Below are 18,198 nucleotides of genomic sequence, written 5' to 3' on the forward strand. Positions count from 1 at the left end.
ACGATAGCAGTCCATTCCAAGAGGCAAGGGCATTTTCAGCGCCGCATGTGGGTCTAAAGGAAAAGCAATTTTTGTCTTCCAGTCTCTCCATGATAATTCCCTCCTTGTGATCAGACCCACTACCATCCAATGACCTCATTCTCCCAACAGCCAACAACCTCTGTCAAATGACGATCTCACTTTCCTCCCCACCTCTTCATTATCCCGTTGTGACCCATCAGTGCTGGGTTTCCATTCTAGTCACCTAAAGTGACCAGTCTCTAAAGTGTGGAGACCAGGAAATAGGGAAAAACTTAAAGTGAAGTCTTACCATTGAATTTGGCAGGACTTCTATGTTACTGAGTTTGCAAGTTGTTAAAAACATTAGCCAAGCCAAACCAACATTGGTTCAAAAACCTCTGAAAATTTTTTAAAAAATCTGTTTCAGCTGGGTCATGCCAAGATTCCACTTCCAAATGAAGTTTCTAAACGTAGCCAAAGTAGTGGAAAAAAAACAAGTTTCAGAATAAAACAATCATTTGAATTTACTAAATATTTTCAAGGCTGACATTGATGATGTTGACACTCGCCCCCTCCCACCCACTGCAAACCACAGATTTCACAAAGTGCAGACACTTGCCTTTCTGGTGGGATGTTGTCAGCATTGCTACTATGCCTTCTCTGCATCTTCTTCCAATCCCTCTTAAATTGGAAAAAAAAATCTAAATGCAATGAAAAGTTGTATTTTTTACTAATACATAAAATGTGAAAAACAACAAAATAAGGACCAGCAATTATTTTACTAGCGGTCGAATTTAGCAGTTTCAGAAATCACGTCATAAAGTGGTACAATATTGAATCATTTTAATCTTAGACCAAGCCATCTTGTGTCCCAGAGGGATATCATCACACGTCTCTGCAGCAGGTGGGACTTGAACCCAGGCCGCCTTCCCAGAAGCTGATCAAACATCCATGCCCCACTAAAATAAAACAATAAGCTGTGGATGCTGGAGATCTGAAACAGAGAGACAAAAAGAAACTGCAGAAGAAACTCAACAGATCCGGCAGCATCCGTGGGAAGAAAGCAGGGTTAACGTTTTGAGCTCTTCATCAGAGCTCAATGAATTTCTGAAACGTCCCACAGAAACTGCCAGGCCTGCTGAGATTCTCCAGCAATTTCTGTTTTTGATGTATGTCCTACTGCTATTTGTTTAGTCTCAAGGCCCAGTCGGCTGCACCATCTACAGCCCATTACAACATGACTCTTTACAGCATTTTCCAAGCAAGGCGTCGAACACACCGCTTAATGTTATATGCGGCTGGGGTTTATAAGAATTCTCTGCTCGCGTTATTTTGCAACCGGAGTTGGAGTTTGAAGCTCACCCCCAATCATTCTCTCCAGCCACATTCACCATGACTGACAGGCGCTCCTTTGTTTTGACTTCTCTGACCTTTGACATCCGTGACGCGGCACGTCTGGTGCACGTCGCCGGTTGGATTGACGGCCTTACTATCCAATAGATGTGACAGGTCGGCCGAGAATTGTCCAATCATGGAACGGAGCCGGCTGGTGGGCGGGAGCTCCGCCTCCTCGTTGTTTACCGAGCGGCTGAGGGAAACCGATCGGGAGGTTGCCGGCCCCAGAGGGGAGCCGCTCGGGAGGTACCTCACCTCGGGGAGAGGGATCGTACCCGCGATGAATCGGGGCCGGTAGCGCGGATCGGTGTGGTCTCGATGCTGCAGTGTCTCTCTATGGTGTGGCGCAAGGTGCTGAGGAAGCGCTGGGTCCTCGCCGTGGTGTTCGGCCTCTCACTCATCTACTTCCTGAGCAGTACCCTGAGGCAGGTCAGTGTCCCGGGGCCAGGCCGGTATCCGGGAGGGGCCAGGTCATTGCTGCTAAACAAAGAAACCTTGGAGTGCAGGTTCATAGTTCCTTGAAAGTAGAGTGGAGGGTAGACAGGATATTGAAAAAGGTGTTTGGGATGCTTGCCTTTCTTGGTCAGTGCATTGAATCTTGGAGTTAGGATGTCACGTTGCGGCTGTACAGAACATTGGTTAGGCCATTATTGGAATACTGCATTCAATTCTGGTCTACCTGCTATAGGAAGGGTGTTATGGAACTAGAAAGGGTTCAGAAAACATTTACAAGGATGTTGCGAGGGTTGGCGGGTTTGACCTATAGAGAGATGCTGAATAGACTAGGGCTGTGTTCCCTGGAGTGTTGGACACCGAGGGGTGAGCTTTTAGCAGTTTATAAAATCATGAGGGCATGGATAGGGTAGAAACGAAAGGTCTCTTCCCTGGGATGGGCGAGTCCAAAACTAGAGGGCATAGGTTTAAGGTGAGAGGGGAAAGATATGAAAGGGACCTAAGGGACAACATTTTCATGCAGAGGGTGGTGCATGTATGGAATGAGCTGCCAGAGGAAGTGGTGGAGGTTGGTATGATTCCAGCATTTAAAAGGCATGTGGATGGATATATGAATAAGAAAGGTTTGGAGGGATATGGACCAAATGCTGGCAAATGGGACTAGATTTATATACGATTTCTGATCGGCACGGATGAGTTAGACGAAAGGGTCTGTTTCCATGCTGCATATCTCTATAACTCTGTTGTCCAGGAGACTGGCCACTGTCTGGGGCCTGTCCACTGCCTGGGGGCCTGGTCAGTGTTCAGGATTGTTCACTGTCCAGAGGCAGGTCTCTGACTGGGGCCAGATGGTGCCCAGAGCCAGGTTGGTCTCTGGGGGCAAGTCAGCCTTCAGGGGTGTCTTGCTGTCCTCTTGACCTGGGAATAGATCAATGTCCTCTGATTCAAGGAAACATCAGTGTCCTTTAGCCCCACTACAGGTCCTCAGGACTTGTGCCTGACAACAGATAGAGTGCAAGGGACACTGAATACAGAGTCAGGACAGTGTCTGATAGGGCAGGTGTAATTAGTTTCGCTCCTAGGTCAAAGAGTTGAGTTACAAGCTCTACACCAGAATTTGAGAAATAATCTAGCCCCACAATCCATTACAATACTAAAAGAATCCTGCGTTGTTTATTCATCTGTTAGAAAATGAATTTTTGGTGTGTTCGAATTCTGCTGCTGCTACTTGTAGTCCTCCTTTTGGGACTATTTTTTCTATTCATTTGTGGGATGTGAGCATTGCTGGCTGGCCAGCATTTCTTCCCCATCCCTAGTTGCCCTTGAGAAGGTGGTGGTGAGCTGCCTCCTTGAACCGCTGCAGTCCTCCTGCTGTGGGTTGACCCACAATGCTGTTAGGGAGGGAATTCCTGGATTTTGACCTAGTGACAGTGAAGGAACGGCGATATATTTCCAAGTCAGGATGTTGAGTGACTTGCAGGGGAACTTGGACGTGGTGGTGTTCCCATATGTCTGATGCACTTATTCTTCTAGTTGAAGGTGGTCGTGGGTTTAGAAGGTGCTGTCTGAGGATCTTTGGTGAATTTCTGCAATGCATCTTGTAGATAGTACACACTGCTGCTTCTGAGAGTCGGTGGTGGAGGGAGTAGTGGATGTAGTGCCAATCAAGCGGGCTGTTTTGTCTTGGATGGTGTCAAGCTTCTTGAGGGGCTGGACTCATCCAGGCAAGTGGGGAGTATTCCATCACGCTCCTGATATGAGCCTTGTGGATTTTGGACAGGCTTTGAGGAGTCAGGAGGTGAGTTACTCACCGCTGTATTCCTAGCTTCTGGCCTGCTCTTGTAGCCACAGTGTTAATGTGGTGAGTCCAGTTGAGTTTCTGGTCAATGATAACTCCCAGGATGTTGATAGTGGGTGATTCAGTGATGGTAACACCATTGAATGTCAAGGGGTGTTGGTTAGATTGACTGTTATTGGTATGGTCATAGCCTGGCATTTGTGTGGCACGAATGTCACTTGCCACTTGTCAGGCCAAACCTGGATATTGTCCATATCTTGTTGCATGTGAACATGGATTGCTTCAGTATCTGAGGAGTCACGAATGGTGCTGAACATTGTGCAATCATCAGCGAACATCCCCACTTCTGACCTTATGTTGGAGGGAAGGTCATTGATGAAGCAGCTGAAGATGGCTGGGCCTAGGACATTACCCTGAGGAACTCCTGCAGAGATGTCCTGGAGCTGAGATGATTGACCGCCAACAACCATAACTTTGGCTATCATGGTGTCCCATGCTCATCTGTGGCAGCATTCATTGTAGCTTGTCCACAATGGCTCTGACATTTGTTGTCCAGCTTTGCTGAGGCCCATTCCTATCTGTGCTATCAACTTTACACTCTAGAAGAGAACTGATGCAATGACTGACATACTGATTGTTTCTTTGTCACCTTTTTGAATTCTTTTGCTCTTCTCTATTTGACTGTATGTGGAATTTTACCGTGTGTCATAGCACCTGCACTTTGAAGACCTGCATTTTCTTCCACAGATTACTTGTTGTCAAGGTTTTTTCTGATGTATAAAGAAAAGTGGATAAAATGCAGCATGCTATTAGTTTATTGCTAGTTGCAATTTTGAGCTTTCCTGCTGTTAACATATCCTTCACCTTTATAAAATTATTTCTTGCTATCTCTGCCCATCTTCTAATTTCTGTATCACACCTGCTGTCTCCTATGACTATTTGTCCTAAGTAGACAAACCTATCTACTTGTAGCGTGACACCACTCAGTTCAATCCTCATTGCATTCGTTATAATATATTCCTTCTATCTACTGTGTTTTTGTCTTTTTGGTGCACGTACTCAAACCACATTCTAAACTTCCAGATTTTTCTTGAGCTATGATATTTTACAGGGTGTCTTCTGATTTTCCTTCAAAGTAATGCTTGCCTCCAATTTTTACCATGGAAATAGTTTTCTGAATGCTTGTTCAGAATGCAAATCAAATAATTTTGTGAATTGTACATAGCCTTGTTGAATGCCTCTTCACTTGAAACATGTCTGATTGTTCTCCTTCTAACTTGATGCTGGCTATTTGGTCCTGGGATAGACATTCAATAAAGCTTACTTTCTCAAGCCTCACATTGTCCCTTTAGGAAAGTGAATATTAGAGCATATGAAACAGCTCAGAATTTTTCTGATAACCTAATAAATATTCTTTCCGGAGCTGCAGTGGTGATAACTTACCAAGTGCAATGTACTTAGTACATTCAGCTAAAAAACAGTGACTGCACTTCAGACTTAAATTGACTTTGGTCTCTTGTGCACCACTTACAGTCTCTGCCTCACAAGTGACAATTGTGCCTTCAGCTGTTTGTGTGCTTTGGAAGTCATTAATCTACATTGCGCTTGCTCTCGTGCTCGCTCTTGCTCTCTCTCTTCTCTCTCTTGCTCTTGCTGTCATTACCCTTTTCTCTCTCTGTCTGTCTCTTGCTCTCTGTCTCACTCTTGCTGTTGCGCTTTCGTGTGCTCTCCCTCTCCCCCTCGCTCTGACGCATGTGCGCTCTCTCTCACTTCCTCCTCAAGAGCCACCTTAAAACTCACCAACTCTTTGATCAGACTTTGGTCACCATCCTAATATCACCTTTAGTGTGGCTTTGATTTTTATCTCATTATTCGTCCCTGAAGCTTGTTTGGACGTTTCCAAGCAACTCGACGTAAATGCAGGTTTTTGTTGTTTAGGGATGTTTCTGAGAGGGAAAAAGAAGAAGTGGCGGCACAGTGGCACATTGCTTAGCACTGCTACCTCACAGCGTTAGGGACCCAAGTTTGATTCCAGTCTCGGGTGACACATTCTCCCCGTGCCTGTGTGGGTTTCTTCCCACAGTCTAAAGATATGCAAGTTAGGTGGATTGGCTATGCTAAAGTGCCCTGTATTGTCCAGGGATGTGTAGGCTAAGTAGATTAGCCATGGGAAATTTTGGGGTTACAGGGGATAGAACAGGGAGTTGGGTTTGTCGTTCTATGTGGGATGCTCCTTGGAGGATCAGTGCAGATTTGATAAGCTGAACAGCCTCTATTTGCACTGTCGGGATTCTATGATTCGAAGTGATCAAATTTAATTCTGTTTGATTAACAATCTAGCCAACTAGCCAAATTCGAGATTCGGTAACTACCATCCAATCATTGAGTGCAAAAGAAAAGAAACTTCACATGTCTTCAAGGCGCCCATAATTAGAAACAGGTCCATCAGGAATTTTTTTGAAATGCCAACACAGACACTCGATCCAACCATAACAAAAATCAAGAGAAAGAGGTTACGTGTGTATTTGTTAATTATACTATGGAGCATGATTTCTACATGGTGAAAATGTTTGAAAGTGTAATATGGGATACTAGTAGAACATCACAGGTAACTGAGAAAACCTACAATAGGTTTTAGAAATATTTCTCACTGTACTGGCAGACTTTTAAGGAGAGATGTGTGTAAGTGGAGAATAAATGAGTCAGAAACCATGATCCAGAACTTTAGAATTCTGAGTTGTGTTGTGTAGAAATGGAGAATTTTGATTAAAAATTCATGAGCCGTAAGCAAAATTTGAGATGAGAAGCAATATTTCAGATGTGGAGATGCAGAACAGAGTGCCACTGACGATAGCTGATGTCAGTCAATTTGTTCAGAAGGAAATAAATAATCATCTGGTTAGGAACATCTTGGCTGGTATATGGTTAACTATGCAGCAAGACTTTTTTTAAAGAGATACTCTTGCTGCAAGAATAGGGCAACAGTTTGCCTGTGGATGGCTGCAGTTAGGTTTGAACAATGTGGAGTTTTGTTTGGTTGCCTACGGGGATTGAGCAGTGTTTCTGCAGAACTTTACTCAGGAGAATAAATAGTTTTGTTACAGGCCACAGCAGTATGATTTACTTGTTCTTAATGGAAGTGAGCGAGTTCAATGGGTCTGGTGTAATTCTGTATCAGGATTTTACCTATTCAGCTTTGGCTGAGCTTGATTTGAACTGTTTTGCTCGATGTAAAAGAATGTAGTCCAGTGCATGACACAGCCAAGATTTGAACAGGGAGAAATGTTTCCACTGGCAGGTGAAACTAGAACAATAGGGCATAGCCTCAAAATTAGGCAGAGCAGATTTAGGATTGAATTGAGGAGGAGCCACTTCACCCATAGGGTTGTGAATCTGTGGAATTCCCTGCCCAGTGAAGTAGTTAAGGCTTCCTCGTTGAATGTTTTTAAAGCTAAATAGATTATTTTTTTGAACAGAAAAAGAATTAAGGGTTATGGGAAGAGGATGGGTAAGTAGAGCTGAGACCACGAAAAGATCAGCCATGATATTATTGAATGGTAGAGTGGGCTCGGAGGGCCAGATGGCCTACTCCTGCTCCTGGTTCTTGTGTTCTTTATGTTCTAAGCAACAGCTGTTGATAATATCGTGGGAAAGACAATAATAAGCTCCTACAATTAGCAATGAGATATGTGGCTATTTATTCTATTTTTAACTATGTTGATTGAAGGCTAAATATTTGTGACTATACTGGGTCCCAATCTTTATCAAATAGCATTGTCAAATCTTAGGTGCTGACCTGAGAAAGCAGACTTCCATCAGTACCGCGTGTCAGTCTGCATTATATGAACAACTCTCAATCAACCATCCAATCATTGAGTGCAAAAGAAAAGAAACTTCACATGTCTTCAAGACGCCCAAAACTAGAAACAGTTCCATAAAGATTTTTTTTGAAGTGTCAATGCTCAAATGTGGGACTGGAACCCATAATCTAACTTAGAGTTCAGAGTGCTACCATTGACCCAAGAGTGATTGCCACTTTTATATTGAAAACATATTAGCATAAAAAGGAAATGTGATTCAAAATAGACGGGTTGACAGCATACACTCTGTATTTACTTACAAAGTTTGCAAAATAGTGATCTAACTTAGAGCTGTGAAAGAAACTTCAATTCAAAATTTCTTTTTCCAAATACAATGCATATTGTATCAAGCAGATCTTTCCAAAGAACTCTTGGAAGGACTGTGAAATAAAAGCAGCAAATGATGGAAAATCAGGTAGCATCTGTGCAGAGACACAGTTAACATTTCAAGTTGGATGACCTTTCATTAAATCTAATTTTTTCCATTTCTAATGAAAGGTACTCAACCCGAAATATTTGCTTTGTTTCTCTACAGTTACTGATGAGGACATTTAGCATTTTCTGTTTGTATTTGATTTCCAGCATTTGGAGTGTTTTGCTTTTGTCTTGGGAGGCGGGCAAGGAGGTGGCGAATGTATTAATGTTTTGTTTTCAATAAGTTGGAGACTTTACATTAATGTTTGGGTATTGAGAGTTTCTGAAGAGTTAATTCATTCACCTTGAAGTTATGTTAATGAACATTTGGAGACATTTTAGTGGCTAATGCATTTGCATTGCAAAAACTGTTTGAATCTGTTGAGGTCATTAAGTTTTGGTAAACTGCAAAATAAAAGCTGTAACTTAGTACAATATATTCCAGCCAAACTGAGTTATCTTTAGAGATAAAAATGGACTTACAGATGTTGATAATGGGAATATCACATCTGTTGTTGCTCAGCAACTGTCAGTGAAATAGGATAGGCTGCAGGTGGATGGGAGCTATTGCAGCCAAATCCATTTCAATTTAAGACCATGAATTATTTCAAATAATATGCCCATGAGATTACTTGGAAGCTGCAGCTGGGATTAGAAAGCTGAAGAGCCTTGCTTTACCCAAACATGGCACAAAAGTGACTAACCATAGCACTTGTTTTAAGATTATGGTCTTTCCCTCCATCATCTAGTCAAATCCTTTGGTTACATTTGGTTCTTGAGCAGAAACTAACAGAAGGAATGAGATCAATTTCATCCTTTGATTCTGTTGTTTAGCCTTGACTAGATTTACTTGCACCTAATTTGAATTCAAAACTAATACAATTAGATTGTTCTTTCCATTTTAAAGTGAATGGCATATTTGCAAATGTGTACTTGTCTGTACCAGTGGAGTTACCGTGTCTAAAATAAAGACAATGAGTCCAGAGTCTGGCAAGAAAAGTGAGAATATCTGTCTACTGGGTTTGTATTTTCATTACAATTTCTTGCAAAAATTAATGTATTGAATGCCCAAACATGTGGAAAACATGAATCATGGTAATAACCAAAGCCCTTAATGAGTTCTTTAATCATCTGTAGTGCTTAACAAAGGTTTTTAATTAAAATTGTCATTTATTCGTACTGGCATTTTATAATCTGTTGTATATGTAACAGATGTATAAAATTTTACATTCTGTCAAAACAATTAGTTGACTTGATAGCTCAGTGGTGGTGGTTTATCATAGGACTGTTTAACTTTCTTGTTAAATTCTCCAATTTTTTTTCTATTTATGCAGCATTTATTTCACTTGCCTTAAGGGAAAATAGTGCTAAATCGGTCAAAAATTGCAATTTAACTTTGATTTATTATAATTAAAATGTTATGACTAGGATTACAGTTCGGTGTGATGGTGGGTGTATCTAAGGTTTTTGTTATTTACACATAATCTGTTTAATAAAAAATCCAGAGATACAGTCACACAAAGATTTGAATTGGGAGCAAGGGGAGGCCATTGAGCCACTCAGGCTCACTGCATCATTCAATAAGAGGATTGTTGATCTGATTACTCCACATTCCTGCGTGTTGCACCCTATCCTACCAATAACTTCTCATTTTATTGCTTAACTAAAGTCTGTCCACCTCTGTTTTATAAATATCCATAGACTGAACTTCCGCTACCTTTTGAGGAAGTCGGTGTTTGCTGACACCCACAACTGTGGGGAACTGCACGTGCATGCTTATTCAAAAACACATGTGCACGCAATTCTAGACCCAATACTTCATCATGTACAATTTACTTGTGACATCATATGCAAAGCCTGCACTCCCAGCTTTCTGATTATTATTCCCTCCCCTACTCCTGTCTCCTGTAGCCCCACCCACACCTGTGCATGGGCCTCATTACCCTCTTTTCTCCTCATGAGTATCTGGCCCCATCCACCTGGAACTGCTTAAATGTGCATGCGCTAATTGAAGCAGTGCATAGCCTGCATTGGCTGGTGTCAGCAAAACAGTCTTTGAGGAAAGGAGTTTCAAAGATTCATGACCCTTTTGTGAGAAAAAGATTCTTATCTTCACTGTTTTAAATGGGCTGTCCCTTTATTTTGAAACAGTGACCCTTAGTTCAAGGTTCTTCCATAAGAGGTGACATCTTTTCCACATCTACCCTGTCAAGACCTATGTTTAAATCAAGTTGCCTCTTATACTTCAAGCTCCAGCTGATACAAACCTAGCTTGTCCAACCATTCCTCATAAGAAAACATGGAGAGAATACAGCAAAGGTTTATCAGACTGAGTCATAGGACTAGCGTATGAGAGAAATTGAACCTTTAGGGTTATATTCACTGGAGTTCCAAAGAATGGGGGAGGGGGGTGGTAATCTCATAGAAACCTGTAAAATTCTATCAGAATTAGAATCCTGGAAAGGCTAAATGCAGGAAGGATGTTCCTGATAATGGAGAAGTCCAGAACCAGGGGTTACAACCTAAGGATACACTACAAACCACTTAGCACTGAGATGAGGGGAAATTTCATCACCCAGAAAGTGGTGTGGAATTCACTGCTACAGAAAGAAGTTGAGGCCAAAATGTTGTATGATTTCAAGAAGGATTTAGATGTAACACTTGGGGTTAAAGAAATCAAAGGATATGGGTGAAAAGCAGAAACTGGCTGTTGAGTTGAATGATCATCCGTGGTCATAACGAATGGCAAATCAAGCTCAAAGAGCCGAAGGGCCTACTAGTGCTCCTATTTTTTTATGTTTCTTTCTTTAAGTAGTTGAGCCCCACAGGAATCAGTGCTGGGGCCACAATTATTTACAATGTATATATTAATAACTGGGGTGAGGATTGTGAATGTAGAATAGCCAAGTTTGCAGATGACACAAAAATAGGTGGAAAAGCAAGTTATGAGGATGACACAAAGAGTCTGCAGAGGGATACAGGCAGGTTAAGCGAGTGGACAGAAACTTGGCTGATGGAATATAATATGGGGAAGCATGAGGTTATGAACTTTACCAGGAAGAATAGAACTGCTGAATATTATTGAAATGGAGAAAGATGACAGAAAGCTTCGGAACAGAGAAACTTGGAGTCCTTGTCCATAAATCACAAAAAAACGAGCATGCAAGTTCAGTGGGTAACAGGGATGGTAAATGAAATGTTGGCCATTACTTCAAAGGAAATGGAGTAGAAAAGTCAGGAGAGTTTGATAAAACTATACAAATCACTACTCAGACCTCAGTCGGAATACTCTGAACAGTTTTAGGCCCCTTATCTAAGGAAAGATGTACTGGCATTGAAAGCAGTCCATGGAAGGCTCACCAGGCATGGAGAGACTGTGTATTATGAGGAGAGATTGAATTGATTGGGCCTGTACTTGTTGGATGTAGAAGAATGAGAGGCAACCTGATTGCTTCAAGTTACAAGATTCTTGGGAGACTTGACAGGGTAGTTATAGATTTGTTATTTTCTCTTGTGGGAGAGTCTATGACGGGATGGCATAACCTCAGAATAGGGATCACCCTTTTAAAATAGAGATAAGGAAGAATTTCTTCTCTGAGGGTGATGAACATGTGGAATTCTTTACCACAGACATCTGTTCAGGCTGGGTCAATTAAATATATTCAAGGTTGAGATAGACAGATTTTTAATAAGTAAGGGAGTTGGCAGTTATGGGAAAACTCAGACAAGTGGAGTTGAGGATAATCAGATCAGCCATGATCTCATTGAATGCTGTTACAAACTCAATGGGCTGAATTACCTTCTTCTGCTCCTGCGTCTTATGGTCTAATTACTTGCTATTCCTGCACACTGACATTTTACAACTCATTTACTAGGACACCCTGCTCCTTTATATGTCAGACCTCTACAATCTGTCACCATTAAGATAATATACTCTAAGTGATTACAGATTTTGGTTTTCCACATTTAAATTATTTCAGAGAAGTTATTCAGACCTATATAATGGTGGGATGAAATATAATCTGTGACCGCGTGTAAGGATGTACAATCCTCACATCAAATTATTAAATGTGTTAGCCTTGGCTCAATTGTGAAACTGTTGCCTCTGAGTCAGGATGTCTTCAGCCCTTGAACATGTGATTTCACTGACATTTCAGTGCTGTACTAACAGAGCTGTAATGTTTTAGATAAAACTTCCAACTGGAGATCCTGTCTACCTGTTGGCACTACTTGGAGAATACAAGATTAGTGCTCCCAGTATTTTGGTCAACATTTATCCCTCAAACAGCATCACTAAAACAGTTTAACAATTTTTCAACTGTTATTTGGTGGACTTTGCCACAAGCCAATTAGTTGCTACACCTATCACTGAGTTTTTGAGAGATACTGTATAAATTAAAATTGTTTTGTTTTTAAAAGTGTTTCAGTTCAGGTGCCAAGTTTACTTGGATCAAATGCTAAATAAGCCTTGTGCTTTAGATTATTTTAACCTAAGTTATTAATGATGAAAGATATCACTCCCATGAAGTTTTAGTATCAACCAAGCAATTTTCCCTTTTCCTGGTTACATTCAGGAGGAAAAAACAGTACTTGACAGAAACTTGATGCAACTTCGAGGTTCTGAGAGGCGAATTGTGTTAAAGGTGCGCTTCAACCTTGGCAACAGCAGCAGGCCATATACACAGTGTCGAAACTCCATCCAGGGTAAACTGCTAATTACAGATGAACGAGGTGAGGAACATGACATTACCTAGTTTCCATCTGCCTAGCATTTCTACTTTCTCATTGTCTTGCACCAGGCTGTTGTTTATTGTTAGACTTGTGTTTTCAACGAGTCAATTTTCTTCTAAATAACTTTTATTCTCTGTCATAAGGAGCTTGTTACCCATTTGAAATAATATACACAACTCTTAAAATGTGCTGCAAGATTTTAATGTGGCTCCTCTTTCTCTTCTATTTTATTGCAGGTTATGTATGTGAAAGGAAAGACTTGCTTGTGAATGGCTGCTGCAGTGTAAATGCACCTAGCACAAAGCTTTACGCATGTGATACTTGTTTGCCCAATGACTGCTGCACTGTGTATGAGTACTGTGTCTCCTGTTGCCTACAACCAAACAAGGTGAGAAATTGCATCCTACTTATGTGATACAGACATCTGGGTTTTGACTGAATGACGTGTGGATTACAAAAAATTCAGTTGTTAATATAGATTTTTGTGCGTAGCAAGTCAAAATGAGAGCAAACCTTATGGTATGTTAGGATTCAAAATTAATAATCCAACCAATTCAACTTTAAGTCTTAAATGCAGCAGAGTGGGAGAAGGCTGGTGTAGAACACAAACACTGGTATAGGACGTGTTGGGTGGAATGGCTGTTCTGTGGTGATAATACGATATAGATATTTTCTATACCATCCCATTCAGAGAAGTTATTATACATCAGGAACACTACCACTGTACCACAACAGCCCCAATAATGTAACATAAAACATTTTCTAATCAACCTGTTCCGAGATGTTATCCCCCACCTCTCGACCAGCTGGGACTTGGACCCGTGTCTCCTGGTTTATTAACTAAATAACGTTTTGATCAGCTATGAGTGATCGTCTTAAAATTATTACATATTGCAGTGATTAATGTCCCTATTTCTGAACCAGGGGAGCTAGGTATTTAAAAATCCCTTTGACTATGCCTAAACTGATAAACAGAGAGTCAGATGGTACACCCTGGCGATATATTTATTTCATTGGGTGTACGACCTCAATTACTACATGCAGGCCATGTTTATATAGCATGAGGTATTCGTCCAGATGCTGCCTGTCTTTTAGTAGGACCCAATCAATGTCATGAATACGGCTAACTAATGCTGTATCTTGAGAAGTAGTGGCTATTGTCAGAGAGCCGCCATTCAGAAATCTGCACCACCTTCATCATGGGTTTGTGGTTTGCAGAAGGGAGGCCCATGGCCAGAATTAAGGACATGCTGACAGGCGAAGAGTGGGCTGGATATTTCTGCAGGAGTTGCTGAGTAGAGAGACGGTGGGCATCCAGCTCATGGCAGATGGCATTCATCATTTGAAATGTGGTATACCAGTGGAAGGATGCACAGGCATGTGATATCTCTGTCTGGGCGTGCCACTGCTTAAATGGAGTTTCACATCAGCCCTAGGTTCCAGAACCTCTCTACCTTTTCCTCACTTTCATTGTCATTGTACTCGCCTGATGGGCTGTGCTTGTAAATTGTACTTTCAATTAGGAAAACATGGGTGATTTGGTGGTGGTAACAAACGTGGAGAAGTGTATAATAGCAACTCTGGATAGAAAGAAACTACAGAAGAAAAAAAAAGCCAGGAGACCTGTGTTCTAGTCTGACCTGTGTTCAAGTCCCACCTGCTCCAGAGGTGTGGAAGAATATCTCTTATCAATAGTGTTCAAACACAATAAACTACTCATATTGCATCCAGCTGAACAGTTAATATTTAACCCAGGAAGAGATTAATATTGCTTTGCAACAATTGATCTGAATGATATTTATGGCAAAGCATAATACCATTCAAATAATTTCTCAACATGAAATTAACATTGAAAAAGAAAGATTTACATTTATAGAGCATTTCTCATAACCCAGAGTACTGCACATTTAATTAAGTACTTTTTGAACATAATCACTATTGGTAATATATGAAAGAGGGCAGCCAAAATGTGCACAGCAAGGTCCCACAAAAGGATAATGTGTTGAATAAATAAATTGACTTTATTTTGGGTAATATTTAAAATATTGTACTGCTGGCTGTTTTTAAAATCTACGATCCCTCCTTCTCAGCAACCTCTATTAGAACGTTTCCTGAACAGGGCTGCAGAAGCCTTCCAGAATCTGTTTACAGCAATCGAAGATCACTTTGAGCTTTGCCTGGCAAAGTGCAGAACATCATCTCAGGTTTGTAATAAAGTAATTTCAAATGACTGTGGAGTTAGTCAGAATAAGACACATAAAAATCAATGTCATGCATGATTCAGTTCCATTATGTTTGCCATTATTTCAGCAGTTTTTTGTTTTGCAACCTTTCTAGACTTAATGTGTGAAAAGCAAGGTACACTTTGAAGTTGTTCATATCTCATTAACTTCTGTAAAAGTTGTATTCAATCTTAAAAACTCAAATATGCCAAGTAATTTCTAATTTTCTTGATTATCCATTGGCATAGATTTCTTCTGTAGAAAGTCCCATATTGTGAAAGTGAAATCTGGACTGCTGAATCCTTTGTAACCTAGTTATTTGTATTGGATGGTTTTCAATAGTAACATGCCCAAATTCAACCTGGCTGAATATGATTGTTCACACCAGACTTGAAGCATTAACTCTGTTTCTCTCTCCATAGATACTGCCAGACTTGCTGAGTTTCGGCAGCATTCTCTGTGTTTGTTGACTGAATATGACAATGCCAATTGAGAATGTATAAGCTGTTCATTTATGTTTTACTTTGAACTGATACTTGAATCTGTTCATAGCTTCACTCCTTGAAGGTATCTGGTGCAACACAGCTTAGTCTCCCAGGATTAATGTTGTTTCAAAATATTATTGCTTAAGTAGACATCTTGACAATATCCTATTTCAGGCATTCCTCTTTTGAGTATATTTTCCCACCTATTGTGCATTTTCTTCGCCCTCTACAGAGTGTTCAACATGAAAATAACTACAGAGATCCTGCTGCAAAGTATTGCTATGGAGAAGATCTGCCAGAGCTACTTCCACTTTAATTAATGTTGTTAAAATAGCCGTCATGACCAAACGTTGTAACAATCTCACTGTGGAAGGACTGCAGAAATTTTGCTAAAATATGAGGAAATTGCATTTTTTTCTACATCATTATTTATTCTTTATTTTGTTTCAACTTTTGATGGCAGCAATCAAGGCAACCAAATGCGAAACGATACTCCTCCAAAATGTGTAATTAGTGCTTTGCTCAATATTGCAACCTGAGCAGATGACTGGCAGCAACTAAAGAATCATCAGCAACACTAATTACAGTTTATTTGCATATTTGGAAATTAATTTGAACAAGATATGTAAATATATGCATGTGTTTATCAAAATTAAGATGTATACAACTCTTGATTTATGAGCAGTTCAGATTTTTCTGCTTGCTGCATATTGTTTCAAGTCTTGCCTATTCATAAAGCAATATGATCATATGATAAATGGAATCACATTGAAATATTTTTTCTTATGTTTTGAGCATCATTGAAGCATGATACTTTGTGCAGCAAGATTGAATTGTTGTAGTTAAATACAGGCTCTGAACATTTGAGTGTGCGTATATTAGGTTATCTCCACTCCATTTTATAGATTATATATATCGTGTTTTGGCCTCATTGTTGCATTCTTATCTTCAGTAAAGATGTAGCTGTTTATCTGAGCTATACAAATTAAAAACTAAAGTGATATGCTGTGGCTGAATTTCCAAAAAATAGATTAATTACAACTTCAAGAAAGATGAGGCAAAAATTGAAAGAAACATTTCTTGCAATAAGATGCAATACTGAACAAATTTGAAAAAGAGCATGTTTAAGTTTCCTAATTATGTTTTGAATAAGGAAATGGTACTGAAAGAGAATATGTTTTAAAAACAGCTGTAGTAGTTGGATAGTGAGTAAACAAGCCTCAGCTTTTAATAAAAAAAGTCTATCCTTTAGTGAATGCCAAAGGTTGAAAGGCGATCGTTGTGCATTATTTTCTTTCATTTGAAAGAGTCTCTAGGCAAATGAGCCAGAAGTAAAATATTGGCATTAAAATATGAAACAGCATCATTTGTGCTTGTTGTTCCATATGGTTGTGTATTAAAAACAAGTTATACTTCAGAGAGCATCTTCCTAAGGGTTGAAGAATAAATCATGTGTTTTTGTTTTATATTTGAGATGCTATTAACTTAATGTAAGCTAACTTAATTTGTGTATGGAGACTGTGTAAGTGTAACTGTTCTTGATGTCATGAAATGGAATAATGTCCAAATAAAGAACAATGTAACAGATAAATATTTTTAGAGTTAACTCTCAATGAGACTCGTTATTCTACGACCGTTTATTTATCCCTTTGCCACCTCCACCAAGTTTGCAGCCTGCGTTAGTATTTTATTAACATGAAAAGTTTGAGGGCGCATCTTCAGTATAGGTGTTAGTTTGACAAAGGCAGCTGCAGTTTGGAAACAAGAACATCAGTTGCTGGAAAAATCAGCAGGTTTGGCAGCATCTGTGGAGATAAAGCAGAGTTAACATTTTGGATACAGTGACCTTCTTCAGAACTTCAGCTGCAGTTCAGGTTTTAGCCAGATAGCCTCTTGTTTGCATTGCTGAGTTCCTCTTGGATAGCAAAGTCACATTCTAACCAAGAGAGTGTTCACTCTACAATGGGCAATCATCCAACAGGGATAGTATCCCTGCTTTATTAACATGTTAATTGTAGTCCATTGGGTTGAAAAGTTCCCAGAAGGTCCAACAGCCTCACTTTTTCAACTTGGATTGATATTTTTGTAGACTTACATGCTAATAACAGTCAGAGCACAACCGCAGGAGACTACTAACATCGGGGATTCTCGCTCTACTTCGTACTGGAGCGGAAGTAGAAATTACCGTACTGAGGTGAAATCTACCGTGTAAATGTATCTCTCATGGCCACATCGTTTGCTATCTAGTGCCCATTACTGGGTTGGGATTAACTATAATCTCAGCTGCTAATCTCTATTCAAACAAACATTCAAAACAACAATTTAGGAAGAACTTCCAGCAGCATCGAAATTTATTCATTTTAAGGAGTTTTTCTTATTATGAAACTATTGTTTACATTTACAAATTCATTTATTTCTAAAACGTCAACAATATAATCATTTGAATTAAGCAAGGTAGGAATTTAGTGCTTGAAAATATGCTCAGATCATTTGAATAAAGCAACTGAAGTAAGGTAGTGGGAATATACTGAGTCTAATTTTGAATACTTTAAATCTGCTAGCACCAAGTTCTGATTTGAAGTTGTAGGGGCTGAATTTTCCTGCAGCCATTGTGGTTCTGGAGCCTGTGCACTTTAGCAGCATGTCCATCAGTGTGACTTGAGGTGGCCTTCTAATTTGTAGCTTCCATGTTCAGATCTAATGAAGGATGGCAAAGGGAATAGGATATAAGCTCAACAAGAAAGCCAACAGGTCCTACAGCCCAAAAGACCGCTGAAAGGAGATGGGCATTGCTGAGGCATGACATGAGGGCTTCTCAAAACAATCTTTCTGCAAAGGCT

The 18,198-nt window shown here is 40.1% G+C and overlaps 2 protein-coding genes across 4 annotated transcripts in view; one reads left to right on the forward strand and one right to left on the reverse strand.

Moving 5' to 3' along the window:
* The window catches only part of rnft2 (ring finger protein, transmembrane 2), a 55,295-nt gene extending 53,846 nt beyond the window's left edge, over positions 1–1,449 (reverse strand). Inside the window, exons 1-2 of one of the 2 annotated variants that reach the window (XM_048611358.1) lie at positions 1,363–1,417; positions 620–681 (exon numbers count right to left, since the gene is read on the reverse strand). In XM_048611358.1, coding sequence (XP_048467315.1) covers positions 620–666 — 47 coding nt within the window. In that variant the 5' untranslated portion in view covers positions 667–681; positions 1,363–1,417. Of the gene's footprint in view, positions 1–619; positions 702–1,362 lie in introns of both variants that reach the window. The other variant, XM_020528681.2, reaches the window with a different exon arrangement.
* Positions 1,450–1,574: 125 nt separating this feature from the next.
* Positions 1,575–16,949, forward strand: spring1 (SREBF pathway regulator in golgi 1). 2 transcript variants are annotated; one of them, XM_020528683.2, is made up of 5 exons: positions 1,575–1,824; positions 12,495–12,651; positions 12,888–13,039; positions 14,742–14,855; positions 15,591–16,949. In XM_020528683.2, exons 1-5 carry the CDS (start codon positions 1,714–1,716, stop codon positions 15,672–15,674), a joined length of 618 nt encoding a protein of 205 aa, XP_020384272.1. In that variant the 5' UTR covers positions 1,575–1,713; the 3' UTR covers positions 15,675–16,949. The 2 variants fall into 2 exon arrangements, with proteins under 2 accessions (XP_020384272.1, XP_048467316.1); XM_048611359.1 differs by having other exon boundaries at positions 15,822–16,949.
* Positions 16,950–18,198: the final 1,249 nt, after the last annotated feature.

Source organism: Rhincodon typus, chromosome 24 (genome assembly GCF_021869965.1).
Source record: "Rhincodon typus isolate 14 chromosome 24, sRhiTyp1.1, whole genome shotgun sequence".
In the NCBI taxonomy this organism is placed as follows: Eukaryota; Metazoa; Chordata; class Chondrichthyes; order Orectolobiformes; family Rhincodontidae; genus Rhincodon; species Rhincodon typus.